The sequence below is a fragment of the Pithys albifrons genome, chromosome 1 (assembly GCF_047495875.1).
Source record: "Pithys albifrons albifrons isolate INPA30051 chromosome 1, PitAlb_v1, whole genome shotgun sequence".
NCBI classification, from domain to species: Eukaryota; Metazoa; Chordata; class Aves; order Passeriformes; family Thamnophilidae; genus Pithys; species Pithys albifrons.
The window spans coordinates 121,806,098-121,827,677 of NC_092458.1; the positions used below are offsets into that span (position 1 = coordinate 121,806,098).

General features: G+C 43.8%; 2 protein-coding genes across 10 annotated transcripts in view; one reads left to right on the forward strand and one right to left on the reverse strand.

Moving 5' to 3' along the window:
- The first annotated feature begins 2,397 nt into the window (after nucleotides 1–2,397).
- RSPH1 (radial spoke head component 1) lies at nucleotides 2,398–10,248 on the forward strand. 2 transcript variants are annotated; one of them, XM_071566424.1, is made up of 9 exons: nucleotides 2,398–2,530; nucleotides 3,393–3,506; nucleotides 3,614–3,719; nucleotides 4,910–5,000; nucleotides 5,258–5,393; nucleotides 5,694–5,765; nucleotides 7,333–7,516; nucleotides 7,928–8,068; nucleotides 10,075–10,248. In XM_071566424.1, exons 1-9 carry the CDS (start codon nucleotides 2,471–2,473, stop codon nucleotides 10,095–10,097), a joined length of 927 nt encoding a protein of 308 aa, XP_071422525.1. In that variant the 5' UTR covers nucleotides 2,398–2,470; the 3' UTR covers nucleotides 10,098–10,248. The 2 variants fall into 2 exon arrangements, with proteins under 2 accessions (XP_071422525.1, XP_071422534.1); XM_071566433.1 differs by lacking the exon at nucleotides 5,694–5,765.
- Nucleotides 10,175–21,580, reverse strand: part of UBASH3A (ubiquitin associated and SH3 domain containing A) — a 28,917-nt gene continuing 17,511 nt past the window's right edge. The window contains exons 12-17 of one of the 8 annotated variants that reach the window (XR_011698745.1): nucleotides 20,294–20,400; nucleotides 19,668–19,774; nucleotides 18,869–19,009; nucleotides 16,892–17,839; nucleotides 15,862–16,094; nucleotides 10,175–11,390 (exon numbers count right to left, since the gene is read on the reverse strand). Coding sequence is in view for 4 of the 8 variants with exons in the window: in XM_071566403.1 (XP_071422504.1) it covers nucleotides 18,872–19,009; nucleotides 19,668–19,774; nucleotides 20,294–20,400 (352 nt within the window). In the remaining 4 variants the exon portion in view is untranslated. Of the gene's footprint in view, nucleotides 11,391–15,333; nucleotides 15,658–15,773; nucleotides 16,095–16,595; nucleotides 17,840–18,210; nucleotides 19,010–19,667; nucleotides 19,775–20,293; nucleotides 21,012–21,580 lie in introns of those variants that run through there. The other 7 variants (XR_011698746.1, XR_011698744.1, XM_071566403.1 and 4 more) reach the window with 7 other exon arrangements.

Below are 21,580 nucleotides of genomic sequence, written 5' to 3' on the forward strand. Positions count from 1 at the left end.
ACTGTGTAATCCTGACATACAGAAGTTTGTGCTGTCTGCCACTTCTGGGTTCTGAGCAGTTTTTCTTTAATAAAGAAATAGTTCCTTGCTCTTTGCCAAGCAAATTGAGCAACTGCTACTTCAGACTCCTTTCCTCCTTCAGAACTCTAAAACAATAAGCAAGAACAGTTAATGATCATTATTAGTGATTGTCCAGGGCAGTGACTTTGGTGGCTTGTCAGTGTTTCCTGTTTGTGTCCCAGCTGTCCCCTGGGCTCTGTCACCTTCCAGGCCAAAAGACACTCTGTTATTTTTGTCATGGAGTTTAACAGGGAGCACTTCCACATGCATTCCAAATATGTATTCCCATATAGCTCTGAGACAAAGTGTCTGCTTAGAATTAATATGCCTCTCACCGACCCAGTGACCAGGTTTATGTTTAAAGACATCACCCTGTTGTAGATAAAATAATTTAGCCAATCTTAGATGCAAGAAACAGAGGCATCATCAAGAATAAGAAAGAAGGAACTGCACAGATTATGCTTCAGATAACGTGCAGTCATGTCAGTCCTGCAGGAGCTGAGCAGGCAGAGCACTACTTTGCACATTCTGCACCTGCTTATTAACAGTGCAATGTTATGCAAATGAGGCTTCCCTTGTCAAATGCTGGGAATGTGCAGGAAGGAGTAATAATCACATAGGGCTGAGTTAATAAGTGTATGGCTTTTAATGCTCTGGCAGCTAACAAAATTGAATTTTGGTGTTCTTAACTGTTTCAAAGGGAAAGTGCTCTCAAATTAGTGACTGGGTGTTAACTCAGAAGCCCAAATGGTTCCTTTGAACATGGAGGTTATTTAACAATAGTCTCTTCCTTTTTCATCTTTGCCCAACTGAAAAAAAAAAGACACATATGCCATAGAAGCGATAGTTTATTTATTATCTAAATACCAGATATTTTGATAGGCAGTTAAATGCCACCCTGACACCCGATCCTGTCATATCTCGGAAGCTCAGCAGGGTCAGGCCCGGTCAGTACTTGGATGGGAGACCTCCTGGGAATACCAGGGCATGTAGACAGTCCTGAGGACTTCACTGTCACTGTCCAGGCTTGCTCGGCCATGGCAGATGAACCTTAGGAGTTAAAGGGTGGGGCCATTTCCACTCATGCTGTGCCTCACCTAAACAATACACTGTGCAGGCTCGAAGGACACACCCATGTGGGTAGAGCCCTTCCCAAATCTTTGTTCGCAAAGCCTGGCCATGATGATGATGATGATGATGAGGTATTTTGATTCCTACCTATGAAAACAGAAAAACTTATCTGAATATGGTGCATCCTTATAGAGAGATGACTCTGGTTTTCCTCTGGCTTGAGAGGTAAAGCTTTGACCCAGGGTCTAAGGTGACCTCCACCACGTTTTCCAACCACTTGGAACTCCTTTTGCTGCATACCTCAGAAATGTCACCAGCTTGGCTCTTGTGAATCCTTGGCCATTAAATTACTGTGCAAATGATGGTGATTTGCCCAACTCCTGCCAAGCTCCTGCAGGCTCTGTGCAGCTGCAGTTTGCAGAGGAGTGGAATACAACTCACCTTCAGCAAGAGCCTGTCCCCAGCATCTGCAGGAGGCAGGCAGGGACTGGAATACAGTGGTCATCAGCCTTAGCCAAGGCAGAGTTTTAGGGCATTTTCCTCTGCAAATCATCAGAACGCACTACCTTACATTGAGGCAAATCATATCTCTTTAAAGAGTGATTAGCTTTGAATACTGCAGCTCTATTTAATAAAATATTAAAAAGCTGACATAAAATACAAACCAAATCTTTTCAATTTGGGGTATTATTGCTGATTGATACCAGCTGATGGGGTTGTGATGGTCTAGCTTCTCTCCTTTTCCTCCTGAGCCTCTCCCTTTTTTCCTTGGTGTTTTGAGGAAGGAGAGCCCTTCTCTGATTTATCTCTAATTGTATCAGTACAAGAGGTTCTGTCTGAGACACCTGAACTTGGCCATCAGAGCTATGCACATCACTGCTGAGGCCGGGTCAGAATACAGAGAATTTCCTGCATTGTAAGACCATCCCTCATGTTCTTCCTCACGCTGATCTGGGACTTACGTGTTAATTTATGACCTTTGCTCCTCGACCTGTGGTCAGGCAGCACTAAGAGGAGCCCGACACGATCCCCGTGTGGATATTTATGTATATCCATGAGATGTGCCCAGCCCGGGCTCCCTGCGGGCGGACCCGGCGGCTGTCCCGGTGGTTGTCCCCGTGGCTGTCCCAATGCCGGCCGTTGTTCCGATCCCGGCCGCTGTCCCGGCGGTTTTCCCGACCCCAGTAGTTGCCCCGAACCCGGCAGTTGCCCCGATCCCGCTGGTTGTCCCGGCGGTTGTCCCGATCCCGGCGATTGCACCGATCCCGGCCGTTGTCCCGGTGGTTGTCCCGATCCCGCTGTTTGTCCCGCTGGTTGTCCCGGCGACGGCGCCGCGGCCATGTCGGAGCTGGACTCGGAGGAGCTTGAGGAGGGCGAGGAGGCCGAAGCCGGCATCGGGGTCAGGCGGGGCGAGGACGGCGCCGGGGGCAGCGGGAGGGAATGGGAACACCCCCGGGAATGGGAACACCCCGTGGGAACGGCAACATCCCCGGGAATGCGGGGCTCGGGGCTGGCCGGGCCGTGAGGCACGGTGGGGGTGAGTCGCGCCGAGCTGGAGCATCTTCCCTCAGACACCTTCCCTCAAACTCCTGCTTCCCTCCCTCTAATCCCGTGAGATCAAGGAGGTGCAGCCGCCTCCCCCATCAAAAATACCGTGGCCAGCAGGCCCAGGGCAGTGACCCTTCCCCTGTACTCTTCGTTGGTGAGGCCACACCTTGAGTGTTGTGTTCGGTTCTGGCCCCCTCAGTTCAGGAAAGATCTTGAGGGGCTGGAGCGGGGCCAGAGAAGAGCAACGAGGCTGGAGAAGGGAGTGGAGCACAAGTCCTATGGGGAGAGGCTGAGGGAGATGGGAATGTTTAGCCTGGAGAAGGAGGCTCAGAGGTGACCTCATCACTGTCTAGAACTACCTGAAGGGAAGTTCTGGCCAGGTGGGGGTTGGTCTCTTCTCCCAGGCACTCAGCAATAGGACAAAGGGGCACGATGGGCTCAAGCTCTGCCAGGGGAAATTTAAGTTGGAGATCAGAAACAATTTCTTTCCAGAGAGAGTAATCAGGCATTGGAATGGGCTGCCCAGAGAGGGGGTGGATTCTCCATCCCTGGAGGTTTTCAACTGAGATTGGCCATGGCACTGAGTGCCATGATCTGGTAAAGGGACTGGAGTTGGACCAAGGGTTGGACTTGATGATCTCAGAGGTCTTTTCCAACCCAATCGATTCTATGATTCTGTGATTCTATGATTCTCTTCCCTCATTTTTGAGCAGGAATACGATGGGGATCGCAATGCTGAAGGGGAACGGCATGGCTATGGAAAAGCTCTTCTGCCCAATGGAGACACCTACGAAGGGCAATATGAGCGCGGCCTGAGGAGCGGCAGAGTAAGACACTGGTTGTGGTTGTGCTTCTGCTTCCCCATCCTGTGAGTTCATGTGTTGAAACAAGGGTGAGACTGACAGGTGTTCTGTGTGTCCCAAATGCATTTCAGGGCACCTACAGGTTTAAGGGCGGTGCTCTCTACACTGGGAACTATCTTCAAAACAGAAAACATGGCAAGGGGATCTTCTTTTATCCGGATGGATCGAAATATGCAGGTAAAACACTGAGCACAGGTACAAGGGTTTCTGTAACCCAGAGGACACATTCCCCCCTCACTCCTCCCCATGAATGCAAGGAGATACTGAATTGGAGAACATCCTTGTGGGTCCCTTCCAACTCAGAATAGTCTGTGAGTCTGTGTTTCTGAATGTAGTATTTTAAGAAAATGCCTTTTCTACAAGACACCTTGTTGCTATTCCTTCTTTAGTAATAGCTCTGAGAAGTTTGGGGTGTATTCATGGGAATTTATGATCTATTATTGTGAGAGCTATGGTGTTTAGTAGTGGTTAATTCTTGTCATGTCCTACTTCAAAGTGGGGTGTTCCAAGTCCTGAGAAATATTAAGTTTTTTTTACAAATCACTGGAATCCTGGTAGAAAAGGGTATAGCTCCTTATTCCTGAACGATAGTTTGAACCACAAATGTGTTCCCTATAAAGTATTTTAGGGGGTTTATTAGGTCCATCCTTAAAGAAAATAGTCTGCTTCTTAGAGCCCTGACTCAGGGATTGGGCCATCTCTGAAGTTTGAAGAAGATTAAAGTCACATTGTTTCCCTGCTTGCAGGAGAGTCCCTGAAACACTCTGAATATCAGCTAAGCTTCAAGTGGCAATATTTTCTGTCCTCCCTTCTAAACTAGGCAAGAAAAGACGTGGATATTGTGAGGCAGCATATGCAGCTGTGCTTTTTATTTTTAATTTTTTTAAGTTTGAATAGAAGAATATATAAGACTCACAATTTAGCATCCTTTTAAGTGCCATGTTTCTGACAGGACAACTTTAGCAAATGAGTCAAATTATAGTAAATTCCTCTTTACATTTGTGTGGAAATGTCACCTTATTGTACTGCAATTGTTATACATTACCCAATTTAAAGACAGGGCCAGGTTGTTACTTGGCCTCCTGTGTTCATAATGAATGGAGAGCTATAATGGCAACAGGCCATGATGGTCAAGTGGAAATGGAGGTCAGGCAGCTGCATAAATATGAGTGGAGAGGGACAGACTGATGAGAAAAGAGCAAGGGTTTAGAGTAAGGAAAGGAATAAGGAATAGTGAGGTGCCATAGTGGTGTCACAGCTTTCTTTTCCTTCTCTAAGAATTGTGTGCTAACTTTATCAACTGACCACTTTATCACACAGTGAAATAAACCACGTCTCACACTGTTTGTGTCCTTTTGTCATTACAGGAGACTGGGTGGATGACCTGAGACAGGGCCATGGAGAATACACATATGCAAATGGTGACACCTACACTGGAGAATGGTTTAACCACAAGAGGTTTGTTTCATTCTTAGAGGGATGTTTCAAGTCACCCAATGGCAGTAAAAAGCAAATATTATTTTGCAAAGCATGTCTGACTGCAGCAAATAAAGTCCAAGGATAACTTTGGCAATTCAGTCCAGCTTGAGGAACTTCAGCTCCTTAATTAATACAGTTTAATACCTTAAATATAACAGCTTAATATCTTAAATACAAGAACATGATAAATTCTTAATATTCAGTGATATAAAGCAAAATTATTCTTTTCTCCTTAGGCATGGGCAAGGTACATATGTCTATAAAGACACAGGATCTAAGTATGTTGGTCGCTGGGTAAATGGAATCCAGGAAGGACCAGGCGAACTTATCCACCTAAACCATAGATTTAGGGGCAGGTTTTCCAATGGAAAGGTAAGTGTGCAGCAAAACTCTATTCATGTGAACAGTTCACATGGAATTGCCTTAATATGATCTGTTTCCACTTAAAATTTAAGTACCCAAGCTCCTGATTTTCCATAGTATTTTTTGTGCCATAATTGTTACACATAAAACTGAATTAATCTGTAAAACTCAATGCCAAGTTTCTCTGCAACTTTTCTTTCAAACTACTTTGCTATTGCCTGTTGTGGGTTTTATAGCAAAGGATATTTTACATTTCTATGCTTAGAATGGACTGTTTAGTTCTGCTGACTTTTTTGTATCTTTATGCAGCCTTTAGGTCGTGGCAAATACATCTTTGATTTTGGATGTGAGCAGCATGGTGAATACATACAATTAGAGCAGGTAAAATGATACTGAATATCAGCAAACTCAGTAAAACAAATAAATTGTTGAGTAATCAATAAAACGCCCTGTAGACACTGATGTCAAAGTAGATCTTACCAGCTAAAGAAGGGTGGAAACTTGTGCATTCTCAAGAACTAAGTTAGGTTTTTCATTTTGGGTTTTTTCTTCACCTTCTCTACTGTCTAAGCTTGGACAAGTACAAGGTGTGATTTTGCAGTGCTTGCAGATATGAATCATTTCTTCTTAAAGTTTAGGAGAAGGAAAATATGTGAAGTTTCAAATCACAGAATAATGCAGATGCATTTGTGTGTACATTTAACCTGTATTTGACTTTGTTCTGAACACCATAAAACAATGAAAAATATGTATCCTTGTATTTCTGAGCTGCTGTGCATACAAATGGTGATTTCCAGCAGATTCATGTTTTGGAAATAAATCCCATATTGTATTGGAGCTTAATATCTACAGCTTCTAATAGTTCTAGGGAGCAGCTGGGTTTTTTCCTTACTGCATGAATGTTTTGAAACATTTCTGATTGATATGATGCAAAATACATATAGAAATAAGAACTATATCTTAATATTACTGTTTTGGTTTTAAGAAAATATGCCACATTTCAGCTTAGAGCTTGTAGTCTGACACACTAGTTCCCCTTACTCAATCCCTCCACACTGTAACTATTTCTTAAGATAAGGACAAAATAATTATAATGTATCTATTATATCTATTATATAATAAAAATTAGCACAATATTATCAATACTGAGAGATATTTACAAAGCTTGGAGACTGTTTTGCCTTTTTTGGCCAAAAGCAAGATCCTTGATTGAATTATAACAATGATAGGAGTATCCAAAGTGATGTGTCTGTAGTATCTTCAGTTCGTTTGGGAACTGTTGGATTAGATGTAGAAAGCAAGGGATAGTGCTGACACTGAAGTAAGATTAAATTTTTCCCTCTTGCTTTAGCTGAAGTAATTGCAGAACAAAACGCATTTTAAAAAAAATCAAAGAAATTAGGTGGGAATCCAGGTAATGATTCCATTGTAAGACTCCTTCACATTTGGATAAAATCAAGCATGGTCTTTTAAATAAAAAAAATTATCTTCAACTTTCAAAACTACAAGCTTTGTGCAGTACTTTATTGCTTTCAGAGGTCTTCCCCAGGCAAAGATTGAGGCAGAAGCAGCTGTTCTTCAATGCTGTTCCTGTGTGACACAGACAGTGCAGCATCTACCAGGTCTCCTTTGCAGGCACTGAAGAGGAGCCAGAATTGAGGCCCCTCCCAGCCATTCTGTTTAAGGGAGAGACAAAATTTTGCCTTAAAGAAAGAAAACTTGGCAAGTAATGATTATTAGTAACAGTCAACTGACTTCATTAAGGTTCAGAGTGTAGTTCTTGTCCCAGATTTGTGGCTGCTGAAGTTCCTCCACCAGTAAAAATGATTTTAAAAGGCATTGCCATTTTGAACCCAGATAAGGAGGTTTTAGTACACAAAACCATCACTTTAGTTACTCCCCCAATACCTCTAGGATGAGATACTGGATTTTGTGAGTTCTCTTGTAGGAAAAAGAGGGAGAAGAAGAGGAGGAAGCCTCATTACCTGTTGAACCAAAATGGAAGGCATCAGAAATTACCAAATTATCACCCTGGACTCCCCAGGATGAAAAGCCCCCATCTCCCAGAGAAGCCTCCCTGGCGGGAGCAGCAGCAGCAACAACTGGAGAGGAGCAAATGCCATCAATTGCAGGTTTGTTCTGCTGGACCTCTGGAAGTTCCTTGCTGTGACTATTGGGACTGGTTTTTTAGGTTTTATATCAAGTGGTGTGAGAGGGTTTTTGTGTTTGGCTTTGTTTTGTTTTGTTTGTCCTGTGATTTTCCATGTATTGAATGTTCAGAACTTCCAAGCCTGTTCCCAAACTGCACAATAGGTATACATCTGTTTTATCTGATCAAGCATAATGAGATGCAACTGTGAGTCATTTTAGTCTGTATGATACAAACGTGATTGTAAGGAATTAGAGAACATTTTGTGGGATTTCTCATGTGTTTAATGACTGCAGACTTCAGTAGGAGTTTGTAGCTGCTGCATGAAAATGAAAGTCTAATGCACATTTGTAACATTAGTTTTCTTTGGTATTTCACATTTCTCTTGTTTCAGTCACTGGGGAGTCTGCTGAGGGCAGGGATGTTGAGCCCTCTGTTCATGAACCCAGTGAGGGTTTGAGCCCAGCAAGAGATGCCGGAGAGGAAGAGGAGGAAAGAAGAGAGGAAGAAGTAAATGAAGCTCCGGAGGATCAAGGTGGGAATTGGGGCATGTATGCTCAGTCTTTAATTAGCAATCAGGTTTGAAATGATGTAGGTCAATCAGGTTAAGTCCTGGTACTGCTGAGACACCATGGGAACCTCTGCCTTTGATAAGGGGGACAGTCCTCTAGAGAGGTAAACTGTGAGTCTGCAGAGGGATCTGGGTAGACTTGAGAGATGGGCTGATTGCAATGGGATGAAGTTCAACAAGACCAAGTGCAGGTCCTGCCCTTTGGCCACACCAACCCCCTGCAGCGCTCCAGGCTGGGCACAGAGTGGCTGGAGAGCAGCCAGGCAGAGGGACCTGGGGGGACTGAGGGACAGGAAGCTCAACAGGAGCCAACAGTGTGCCCAGGTGGCCAAGAAGGCCAATGGGATCCTGGCCTGTATCAAAAATAGCATGGCCAGCAGGCCCAGGGCAGTGATCCTGCCCCTGTACTCTGCATTGGTGAGGCCACACCTTGAGTGTTGTGTTCAGTTCTGGGCCCCTCAGGTCAGGAAAGATCTTGAGGGGCTGGAGTGGGTCCAGAGAAGAGCAACGAGGCTGGAGAAGGGAGTGGAGCACAAGTGCTGTGGGGAGAGGCTGAGGGAGCTGGGGGTGTTTAGCCTGGAGAAGAGGAGGCTCAGAGGTGACCTCAGCACTGTCTAGAACTACCTGAAGGGAAGTTCTGGCCAGGTGGGGATTGGTCTCTTCTCCCAGGCACTCAGCAACAGGACAAGGGGGCACGATGGGCTCAAGCTCTGCCAGGGGAAACTGAAGTTGGAGATCAGAAACAAATTCTTTCCAGAGAGAGTAATCAGGCATTGGAATGGGCTGCCCAGAGAGGGGGTGGATTCTCCATCCCTGGAGGTTTTTAAGGTGAGCTTGGCCATGGCACTGAGTGCCATGATCTGGTAAAGGGACTGGAGCTGGACCAAGGGTTGGACTTGATGATCTCATAGGTCTTTTCCAACCCAATCGATTCTATGATTCTATGACTCTGTGAAGCAAAGCACTCTCCATGGGGGTCAGAAAGGCTATTGAACCATGTGAGAATGCCTGGAGGGATACACAAAACATTTAGGTCAGCTCTTGTAGTTTTCATAGTTTATTTGCACTCAGTGTTCATCTCTGAAGGTGCTCTCCTGCTTCAGGGCAGAGTATCCAGCTGGCTGACCTGGTGTGTAGGACTGACATCTTACAGCATCCCTGGGCTTGGATCAGATCCAGCAGAAATCCCAGCAGGTTTCCTGCATAGCTCTGCTTTGACTTTGGCAAAAGTGCACTGAGCCTGGTTTGTCTCAAAGACCATTGGGCTGAAATACCCATTTGGACTGAACTTGATGCTAATGAATTTTCTGGCCTACCACAACAAAGTTATTCTGGTTTCCCCATTAGTTTTTTTAGGGGTTCTTTTTAAGCACAAATGAACCCAGGTACCTGTCAGATACAGAACAGAGGCAGAGACCAATGCCTGAAAATAGAGCAATGTGACAAACTTCCAGAACAAGAAATTGGACAATTTTACCTATTTTTTTCCAGCGTAGGTCTGCATCCATAATTATTTATACAACACACTGTTGCTCTTGTCTTTCTGTCTAGCAAGATTAAGTTATAGGAAGAGCAAATGATACGAAGGAAATATACATCCTGTGAAGAGCAGATGTCACAAAATCTGTTTTCTTGCAGCATTGTATTCTCTGCCCCATTACTGTCATTTAAGTTCCATACAGATACTCCATCCTTCTTGGTCTGCATTCCTTATGATATCATCTAACTAGGAGACATCCTTGGGCTTTGCCAGAGTTACACGTGGGCTGGTTTGCAGTCAGTGGGTGTGTACTGAGTCTGTCTGCCCTCTGACAAACAATGTAAAACAGTTAAATTCAAGTGTTGGCATTGAAAGACAATGGGAAAGAAGGACTGAGGTAGAGAGCAGAGTCCTGGAATTAGGTTACTGGGATTACTTTCTGGTATTTTATAATCCAACTCTATGTCCTGCCTTTCCTTCTCTTCCACAGAAACTACTGATTTAGGAGGTTGAATCAGCGGAAACAAAGTAACTGGATACAACTGAAGGCAAAGATCCAAAAAAAAGGAAGTTTCAAAGTAGATAATTTAGTTTGGTAAACCTGCAGTATTTTTAATCATAAAAGGTTGAGTTAAGATGCTTTGAATAAACATTTCTGTCACTGTTCTGTCTGGAATGTATCTCTTTGGATCTTTATTTATAGTCTCAGAGTCTTACAACATTATTCCAGGTATCAGGTAGTCAGTTGTTCAATTCAGTGCAGAATTACTCTGCATTCATGAAGCCATGAAGCTGTGTCCTCACAACTTAATCACAGACTATTCTGAGTTGGAAGGGACCCACAGGGATCATCGAGTCCAACTCTTAAGTCAATGACCCACATAGGGGATTGAACCCATGAGCTTGGCATTATTACAACCAAGTTTTAATCTTCTCCCATTCTTGGTAGTTGTTCTTTTTGTTGAACCTGCCTCTGGGCACAGAGCCTTGGAGGTCTTGCTTGTGAAGACAAAGGCACTGCTTGGCTTTCACCATCACAGGCCTCCATTTTCCTCCTTTATTTGGCTGCTGTTTGTGCATCTGTAGAATTTCTTCTTGTTGCCCTAAATCTCTCCTTTCCACTTTGAACTCAAACTGATTTTTTTATCCTAATCCACCAGTGCAGTGTTTTTCAATTCTTTCTTTGTAGTCTATTTTCACTTCTGCTTTCTGTATACTACTACATTTTTGTTTGTTTCAGGTTGTTTTGTTTTGTTTTTTGGTGTGTTTCATCTCAGTCCAAAGTTCCTTCTTTACCATGTGCCTGCCTTAAGCTGATTGAAGGCCACTGTCACCTTATGAGAGTGAGGAAGAGGCTCTGTAACAAATTCCCAACACACTGCCACACTTAATTTCTCCATGATTCAGGAGCTCTCGGCCAAGATGTTGTCCATATAAATAACGGTCCCTTGTGTTCAAGCTGCTTCTTCAAATAGAGGAAAACTGTCCTCCAAATTTGCCCAGTCTGTCTTTACTAATAAGCCCTTCATTTCCTAATGAGCCTTCATTGGAGAGCTGTAGTTGTGTGAGCTGTCCCACTGTGTTTCAGTTTTCCCCAGTATGTCACTCTTTTGCATTTGCCCATGGAGCAGTTCCGAGTTGCTCCTTTTCCTTTGCCAATTCTCTGTTCCCAGCCACAGGGATGGATGTGGAACTGGCAACCATGGTTTAGGGGTGATGATGGTGGTGCTGGGGTGACACTGTGACAGAATGATCTCGCTGGTCTCTTCCTCAGGGGTAGACATGAAAGTCCAAGAGCTGTCCCACCTGGAAGGCAAGAGAGACGAAGAGCTGTCCCAAGTAGAAGATGACAGTGACAAAATGCTTTGCCAGTGGGAAGGCGCCACTAAGCAGGAGCTGTCCTGGTGGGAAGTCAGAGGACACCCAATGTTACCCAAAGGGGAAGTCAGAGGAGACCCAGAGTTGTCCCAAAGGGGAAGTCAGCATCAGAGGAGACCTGGAGTTGTTCCAAGAGGGATGCAACACTCACCAAGAGCTGTCTCAGGAGAACTGGAAACACACCACCATCCACACCATCTGGGGCAACCCCAAGTACCCACAGCTCCTGCAGAACCCTCACCCTGCTCCCCAGGGGTCGGCACAGGCAGCAGATTCTGATGGCTCCAGAGAGCAGGGGACAGAGGCAGGGGCAGAGACCCAGGTCCCCAGGAAAACCACTCTCCACACCCCAACATCCCCAGACCCACTCCCCACACCTTGGGTACCCCCAGACCCGCTCCCCACACCCCAGGTACCCCCAGACCTGCTCCCCACTCCTCAACATTCCCAGACCTGCTCCCCACACCCCAGGTACCCCCAGACCCCTGTCCAGTTCCTGCCCCCCCACCCCTGACTCCTGCCTTTCCCACCCTTTCACCCCCTCAGGCACCTTCAGGCACTTCTGAGGGAAAAGAACCCACAACACCATCAAAATAAAGCTAAAATGAAAAGTCCAAGGCTCTACTCTCTCCAAATTTTTTTTTCTTCATTTAACAGGCACTGCTGTGCTTGGCCAGTGTAGATGTACTGCATTGTGCAGAATTCCCCTATCCAGTCCTGCAGTCAGAAAGAAGGAATTTCTATTCTGGCAGCCTTTTTGTGATGGGAACCTCCTATCTCGTGGAGGTCACGGGCTGATAGAAAAAGAAAGCTGTATTATTTTTTTTAATGTTCTTGCCTAGAATTTTTTCAAATTCACACACACACACATTTGTGGTGTTACTATTTGGTGCACCTTTTGCTGCCAAAGAAATGGTATGGTGTCTTGGTTTCATTCTGGCCTCCCAGCCCTGAGCCACCCACTCCCCCTTCTCCCCCCACTCCTCAAAGCAGAGAAAAAATAAAAAAAAAGGGGGAAAAGGCTTGAAAGAGACTGAGTTAAGTCAGTGTGTATATATATATATGTGTGTGTGTGTGCGTGTGTGTGTGTGTATATATATATGTATATTTCTAAACGCAATTATATGTATACAATTGGCACCCACAATAGGAAAAGGGAAAGGGAAGGGAAAAGATAAGGAGGAAACAGGGGCAACAAAGAGACAAAACAACAAAAAAAAATCAGTGGGTACCAAAACACCCCCACCCACCCTGCAAGTAAACCAGTACAATACAATCACACAGGGATTTTCTCTTTTTTCCTTTCTTAAAGAAGGAAATCTTTACAGGCAAAGTATAGTTAAGGAAAAGGCTTTCCAGTGTGTCCTTCTGGGTGAGGAATTGGGCAGTTCCAGTCTCAGTCACCACGGGGTCACCTGGGCAGTGTTGGACACGGGGCAATCCCAGAGCCACGGGAACACCAAGGCTGGAAGAGACCGCAGGGAACATCCAGCACCACCACAATCACCCCTAATCCATGTCCACGAAGGCCACATCCAGACACCCCAGGAACACTTCCAGAGACAGTGACCCCACCACCTTCCTGGGACACATATTACAAGACCTGACCACTCCAACATGGAAAGTTTTTTTCCCCACTGTCTCATAGAATCATAGAATCATAGAATCATAGAATCGATTGGGTTGGAAAAGACCTGCAAGATCATTTGAACCTGCCCCAGGGCTGGAGCAGCTCTGCAGATGGGGCCTCACCTGAGGGGGCAGAGGCACAGAATCCCCACACACACTCAATTTCAGCAAAGATATGTTCAGATGTTTGGAAGTTGGTGCTAAACATGGATTAACAGAAAGCAGAGGTAGTGAAATAAGTCATATCACAGAATGAAATATGATATAAATAGTTTATGACTTCTTGTGAGAAAACTCCCATGCAATCTTTGCTCTTCTGTCTTAAATGTAATTTTTTTGTGATTTCTTTTCACGGTTGTCTATCTGCAAGTATTTTTATATGATTTCTCTTTTCCTCTTTTTTTTTTTCCCTGGCAAATTGTTGTGCTGCATTTCCATTGTTATTGTAGCTACATCCAAAAGAAAGTTGTCTTGCTAATGTTCTGGTGTTTGTTTTTTCTTTTTCTGGGTTTTGGTTTATTTTAAATTAAAACATTAATTAGTTTACTTTTAGTCTTAATATAATCAACTGTAAATTTGAGGAATATCTGCATAACGTATTTCCTAGCTTACTTCCTTTTACGGTCATCGAGTCCAGCTGAGATCCTTTTTTGGGTAGTTTATATTCTCTCTTTCCCTGCAACACTGGGCTGTTTGTTAGTACACGAGTGACCTCCAGTGGTGTTCCTGAAAAAGCAATGCATCCTGTCTGGAATACAGTCAGGGAAAGCCAAGAATGTCGGAAAGTCTCTATGTTACAAAGTGCTCCCGAGAAAATGATTTGCTCCTTTTGGAAACCACCAGTCAAAAAATCCACTCAACTGCTTTACTCCTTACTTGAGACTCAAAATTGTGCAAAGTGCATAGAAATATCGACTTCTCTGGGTCAGCAGAACTGCACATTTTCCTTGCACTAATATTAATGTTAGAATAAGGAAAAAACTTTGGAAAAATCAATATTGGAACATACACAAAAATTTTGTCATCTTGCTTTTCAGAAGAATTGGATGCAAGTGATTCTCCAAGCTCTTCTGCCTAGAAGTAGTAAATTTTGGTGGTATTCTCCTTTCAAAGGGTGTGGAAGGAGCATTGTTGTCTAAAAATATTGCTGATCCTCCTCCCCATCCCTCAATCACACCAGATCTTACTTAGTCATGTAAATGTGAAGGTTGTATTTTCCAACAAAGTGTCACTATAGATCAACTTCACTGTATGTCTTTATCCAAAGAACTTATGTTTTCACTTTTAAGTTATGAAGAGAACATTCAGAGTCTAAAGGCAGTACTAAAAGTATCTATTAAAGTAAATAATTTTGTAATGAAATAGATCCAATTAAAGAAAACTGTAATGGAGTAAAGCAACATCTATTTTTAGAAGTAGAGTAAAAACCCCAAGAAACTGGAAAATAATAATTTCCTATTTCTTTTGCTTAATAAAAAACCAGATTTGAAGCTTCCGAGGACATTTTCTTCATTTCCCCTGTGTTTAGTGATTAGTCTCATATTATGTACACAGCACATTAGTAATTCTCCCTCTCTCTCTCTCCTAAGCACTATATTGCACAACTAAGAAACCTTGTGTGTTTAAGTTATACTTTCAGCTCTGATCTTAAAGGGGGCTTAGAGGTGAATCTGTGCTCACATGGGAAGCCAAAAGCAGGGTCCTTGTGAGTACAGGAGCTTTTCTTGCCCCTTCATTCCTAAGACTTAGATAGTTCTGGTGGAGTCCTGTGTGTGCTGCCTGTTCTCTCTGTTCAATTGAATGGAACACTAGAAATGAAGAAGTCTTTATAACCTGAATACAGTAGTTTGATTAAGCATTTGTCCTCACCTACTTAGCTCAGTGGTGTCTGGATTAGAAACCACCCCAAGAGAATACTTAAGTCCTCAAACCCTCTTTCCCACATCCTCTGAAGTTCAGTTCCTTTCTTTCACTGAAATAAACTTCACTGGAGTGCATCTGTGTTGAAAAAAATTAAAGCACAGTGGGATTTTAGTTCAAGTGTTTTAGTGACCTGCCTGTTAAACATATTTAGCTTGTCAAAAGTATTGTTCATGCCCTGTGGGCTCTTGATTTGGTGCCCAGATTGGGTGAACTGATTGAAACCTTCCTCCATACCCACACCTGTAAGAGACAGAGAAACCTTCCCTCAGCCATGTCCTTCTCCCCTCCCCTCCCCTTCCCTCCCCTGTCTCTTGGGAGCTGCACACACTCATTATGGAAAGAAGCTTGATGGACAGTAATAGCATCACAGTGCTGTGAACTGGATTTTAGTAACATTCTCTGCAGACTAAAAAGATTGAAAAGCAAAGAGAAATATTTCATTACTATTTTGTACACCATGGCAGCAGTGTAGGAAATCTGATACAAGAAAGGAGATGATGCTGTTCTTAGTTTTCAAAACAGACCCACCTTAACAATATTTCTGATGCCATTGGGTGAAGGGAGAGATGTCACTTGGTATCTTATTTTGTTATTTTAAAAGAAGACCCATATTCTTAACCCAAACTCGTGTTTGCAGCACAATCTAGGATTAATATATAAGAAAATGCCTAGGAAAAAATCCCTCACAAAATTTCTGAAAAGAGAGAGGAAATTTTCTCATGAAAGCACATAAAATTTTATTCCACTAATGCTGTAAGAATGACGAGTCTTTTAAGTGGCTTTGAAAACTCCTGTCCCTGAAGGAAGTTTCATTTTCCTTGTCAGTAAATGCAAACTCCATACATACCCTGCAGGCAGGTGAGTCGTGCCCAAGAGGAGCACAGGGCTCACCTCCCTCTGTCTCTGTTCCCAGGTGGGCAGGGTGCCATCATGCCCTACTCTCATGAAGTGTCATTGGAGGAGCAGGAATATTTCCTTCCCTTCCTCCATGAATCTGGAGCATTACTCAAACCTCCCGGGAGCAACTGGAGACATGCCATGACCAGGGCCAGGTGTGGGCACCATGCCACTCTCATTGCCCTGCAGGAAAACATAGAGAGCTATGGGATTTACTAAATAACAAAGACATTTTAGATCATCAAGGGAAGGTAAATTTCTCATCTTTGTTATGCCTGGTCCTGAATAAAGCTATATGTTATTTCAGTATTCTGTTCCAGGATTGCAATTCTCATTCTGTGTTATTCCAGTACATTACGTGGAAAAGGATAAACACCTTTTGAAATCAGTGTAGCATCTGACAGATTTTCAAGGTATTTGATCACTGGTTATTTTTTATGTCTCTGTTCACTTTTTCAGATACAATCAATGCAGCAGACGTACAAAATCAATGGACTGCATCCACAGACTGTACCACCCACTGTGCCAGCAAAAGTAGTTACTACTGGCAGTTAAATAAGGTCATCCACAGTTCGACACTTGGACTGATTACTTGGAAAGGGAAGAGCACCTAAAGGGGCTGGTTTACACCAACGAAAGGTCAGGTTGGCCAGCCCCACCCAGCCTGAGGGAGAAGGTGTTGCAATGAGAGATCCTCACTTGTGGCTTCTCCAGTGGCTGAGATGTTTTTCCTTCCCTCATCACCTTGCTCTTCTCCTACATGCTGATTTTCTTGTATCATGTGGCCCTTTCTCAGCTAGACTTCTGACTCACTGCCCTCCCTGATGACCCTGGAAGAGCCTGGACATCACCTTTGGGGCTCAGAGCAAAACATTCTCACTACACCTGCCCCACTTGGCTTACAGCAAGTGTGTGCTGGGATGAGATGTGAGAAGTAACCAAGCCACAATCCTCTCAGTGCTGCATGGCATCCTGCTTACCCTGATGAAGAACAGGCTGTGATGGCATTTGGTGATTTTATCATTTTCTGGGACTGCATCTTGTAGCCACCCATCTCCTGAGCTCAAGCTGCAACCAGCAATGCAGTCCTGTGTCCTTCGTTACACTCCCTGACATTTAAACGCCTCCTGTCTTGACCTTGGGACATTTGATTTTCACTTTAAAATCATGGAACTGCCAGAAAATCAAGAGCTCAGGCAACTTCACCGGAGCTGGAAAGTCAGAATGAATCATTTCAGGCGAATGACTGAGATAGTGAAAACTCTACACCCACAGATAAAGGTGCTTGTCAGACACCTCTCAGCCCCGAAGACAGAATGCTGGATGGGTTTGTTAGGTTGACCCAGCAGAGAGTCAAAGGGACTCCCCCAACCCTGAGGGAAAGAGAAAAAAACTATAACTAAACTTAGAATCATAGAATCGATCAATTGGGTTGGAAAAGACCTCCAAGATCATCAAGTCCAACCCTTGGTCCAACTCCAGTCCATTTACCAGATCATGGCACTCAATGCCACATCCAATCTCAGTTTAAAAACCTCCAGGGATGGGGAATCCACCCCCTCTCTGGGCAGCCCATTCCAATGCCTGAGCACTCTCTCTGTAAAGAACTTACAACAGAAAAGCTTATATATTTACGCAAAAAACGCAAAATTAAAAGCAAAATAAAATCTAATAAGAATAATAGCACCTCCCTACTCCCCACTCTCACAAATCCCACCATTCTAGCTACAAATCACCCAAGAGAATTCATTCTCCTAAGGAACAGACCCAAGCAGAGAGAAAACCAACAATAAATATTTTACTTTCCTGAGATAACATAGAGGTAAGTGGCAGCAGGGCCTGGTTCAGGAGAACAACACAATACGTCCTTTCCAGATGAGAAGCCATGAAGGAACTGGACCAGGCTCCTCCTACGTCTGATTTTATGCCTGCAGAGAGATGTCAAATAGGAGCAGGCAGTGAGGAGTGAAAATGAAAACATTTGTGCTCTCCTGGAGGTAGTTATCTGATAACTAGAAATGAAAATTAGAAAGAAAAACAGGCTGTGGAAAGGCATTTTCCTCTTTGTGCATAAGATTTCAGGTCTACATTCTCTTAATTAAACAAACCACCCAGAGAAGAGCTACAGAGACATTTTGGGTGACCCATCCAGGAGGTGTTGTCACCATTATACAATTTGGCATGAAACAGTACAAAGCAAAGCTGTTGTCCTGCAAGTGCCATCTCAGGAAGGGTTCAGACTTAAGAGCTGCTCATGACATGGTTTTGTCACCAGTACAGAAACACACTTTTGTAACAGTAACAGTAAAGCAATTGGTTTAATTTTCTTCAGAAAGGAGCTATTTAGACCCTTTTGCAATATGGGTCACTTGAGTATTGCTGAATGAGGAGCTGCTGTGATAGAAAATGGACTCCCTTCGTGTAGTAGAGGTAAATAGTCAGTGTGGTATTTGCTCTCAGAGAACTGATGGAGTAAACAGGAAATCCACTAACTTTGTTTCAGTCCCAATTTTGTTTAAAAGTATCCAAGTGCATGAAAAGAAAAATAACAAAAAAAAGGAGAAATTCTTGCTGCATGTAGTTTGGTCTTGAAAACACAGCATTGTCCACTTCTGTGCCTTTTGCCATGGAATTTAGAATCAGGTAGTTAGATATCTATTTATCCACATATGTACTCTCAGAAAAGGTTAAAAGATACTTTCCTCACCACCAGAGTGTTATTTGTCACTTGAATGCCAGTTCATAGGTTCCTCCTTCTCAGTCACCAAAATAAAAACAAAACTCAGTCACCAAAATAAAAAAACTCAGGCACCAAACTCAGAAGTGTTTTTCTGTGCTTTGACAACTCAGAGAAGGCAATTCCCACCCTCTGTGTGTCTTCTGGATGCATCACTGGACTGTGCTGAACCATAACCCTCCTTTGGCTCATTTTTGACAATTGCAAAGGCAGAGCCAACCTTTTAATCTTCCACAATAGTATTTCTCCAGTTAAATGCTGCGTTTGCTCCATGGGTTAATGTCTTCACTGGTGGGTTGACCATCTGCCATTTGTTCTCTTCTTTCAGTTCTTCACAGAAACACATTCCCAGTGAAGGGATCTAGGAGAGAAGTTACCAGCAGAGTTACCCAGGAGGATCATTGCTTTGGCAGGAAGGGCAGCCTTGGCTACAGAAGAGAACAGACCCGTATATGCTGTCTCTTCTGAAATGAACTAAAACTGGACTGGAGGCTTGAAGGGTGAAAAGTGAACTTGTGTCATCACCCCACATTCACACTTGGGTTTGATGATCAAAATAAACCCACCCTTTCTTATGCATTGACAGTAGTAGTAAAAACAGATCTAGAGACTGAATTCCCTGGCGGGTCATACCAAGGTAGATGGTAAGGAAAACTGGGCTGAAGAATTCTGCCAGTGGGGATAAGACACAAAGCAAACAGAAACCTTGGTGACCAAGTCTCAAACACAGGCCCCACTTGTGAAACTGGCAGGAAAACCCCTTTTCCACATCATTCTGTAGCTGAGCACTGACAGTGCCTTGAAAAACACTCAGCTTCCTAAAGAGTGACTCACTGGATGTAACTGCAGGTTACACTCATGACGCCAGTGCTTTGCTAAAACTGCATGAGGTTCCCTTTGGAATGAGAAACATGATGTCATTGGTATTGGCACGTGGTTACATGTCTCACTGGATAATCAGACTCCTTATTATAAGTACAATAAAACAAAAGCTTCCTGATGCAAAAAAGTCTTCTTACCTTCCGTACCATCTGGGCAAAGGCACTGCTGTCTCTGTTGGGGAGCCCTATCAGAGGCCAGGTGAGAGATGCCAGGGAAGAGCCATGGCCCACAATGAGGATGACACCTGGTACACCAGAAAAAGCAAGAAAAGTTAGTAAGGAAGCTGCAGCACTGTCAGGTTCCCCAACAACAGATGGGTATGGTGTGCTTTTGGGGCTGCCCATCTCTGCAGACCTTTTGGATAATGTGGCAGAGTGTATTGTATTGGGCAGAAAAAAATCTGGTGTGTCGTATCATGCCAGCTAGTGAGAGAAGGCATGTGCTAGTGAAAAAGAAAAAAGCTTTCCAGAAAAGTGTATTATCTTTTGCTGAGCTACAACCCAACGCAGAAGGACCAAGAAAAAAGCAGACTCTTCCTATTTACTACCCTACTGTCTCTGTTTAATTTTACTTTTTTTTTTAATTTCTACCTCACAAATTGCAAGTATTTTACTTCTGTGTAGCTCAGGACATGCACTGAGACTACCTTATGCTTTGTGCAGTACCAACGACTCAACATTAAATGTGATTCTGTTGGCAAATCTCCGCCAGTTCCTGTTTCTGAAAGTGACTGACAGAATATACAAAGATCTGAAACGTTTACCTTTGCTGGGGCAGGCAGTGATGATCTGCTTTATGACTGCAGAGCTTCTGCTTACATAGTCTTCATAACTTTCTGACGGCACCAGAGAAGAGAGTGGGAAGATACCCCTGACAGTATAATCACAAATATATGTTAATCTACATACATACTGGGACACTGTTAGCACCACTGATGACTACACCAGAGAAAAGGCACTTGGATAAAAGGTCTGGCTACTGACTTGGCTGACATACTGTTAGCTCAGCTTGCCTGGAGTGTTAGGTTTCCCCTGGTCAAATGGATAGTAAAGACTTTGACTCCTAGAGTTAAAAAAATATTGTTTCCAGGGGAATGGATCCTAAGTATCTGAGCACTTTTGCTGATACCAGATATTTCTTCTTTTATATACCAGGGCTCTTCCAGCTATGAATAAATATTTTAAAATAATAATTGTCAGGCCTTCAAACTGCTGTGAATCAGCACAGCCCCACAGGACAAGTGGGGCTTGGGTCAATGGACAACATTCCCCCTGCACAGACCTGTCCCAGTGTTCCACAGCAGCTTCCAGGACACCAGCTCTGCCCAGCCCCTGTAGGAGGCCTGGGGACTGCTCCAGTGCAGCAGCAGCAGGGAAGAGTTTGCAGGACTCCCCTGATGTGCAGTGGCTGGTGGTGCCAAGGGTTGGTGGCTGGAAACACCAGACTCCCACTGATGGGAGACCCTGGCAGCCTTTCCAGAGCTGCAGGACAGACAAAAAAGGCAGCAGGACTGAGTCACTTGCTGTATCTCACCAGTCTTTGACATCTACCCACTTGGCTGATGCTTAAATCAGAGCTTCTTGGCAAGAGAATAAAACCTCCGAAAACTCACTTCCAGTTTTTCATGTCATCCTCTTAGTTTGTCTTCTCCAGGAATGGGAAGTGTTCACTGCTACAGCTGGCAAATCCTTAGCCGTGTGTTGTGATACAATACAGGATGTTAAATCTTTTTTTCTACAAACAACTGTCCCCCTCACCCTGATTTGACTGTCTCCTTATTCAGTGATCAGGCAGGAATGAGATTAGATTAATACATTGCAGCGAGGTGTGGTCTCATGGTGTTCTTCCACAGGTGGATCCTTGGTACATTAAGTTGTCACAAATGGCAGAAGTAGAAAATAGGTAAAAACTAATATTAATATTGGCTAGATCAGACAATTCTAGATTCCATTCTAGTCTCTATTTTGGCAGAGCTGCAAGGGTTTTTTTAATGTGTTGTCCTGTTGGCACCTTTGCCTCTTCAGTATCAATCATGTTGTTAAACAGCTGT

Coding starts and splice junctions, on each gene's coding strand:
- RSPH1 (XM_071566424.1), top strand. CDS start 2,471: ATGTCGGAGCTGGACTCGGAGGAGCTTGAGGAGGGCGAGGAGGCCGAA. Junction 5,394..5,693: donor GCAGGTTTTCCAATGGAAAG/GTAAGTGTGCAG, acceptor ATCTTTATGCAG/CCTTTAGGTCGTGGCAAATA. Junction 7,517..7,927: donor GCAAATGCCATCAATTGCAG/GTTTGTTCTGCT, acceptor CTCTTGTTTCAG/TCACTGGGGAGTCTGCTGAG.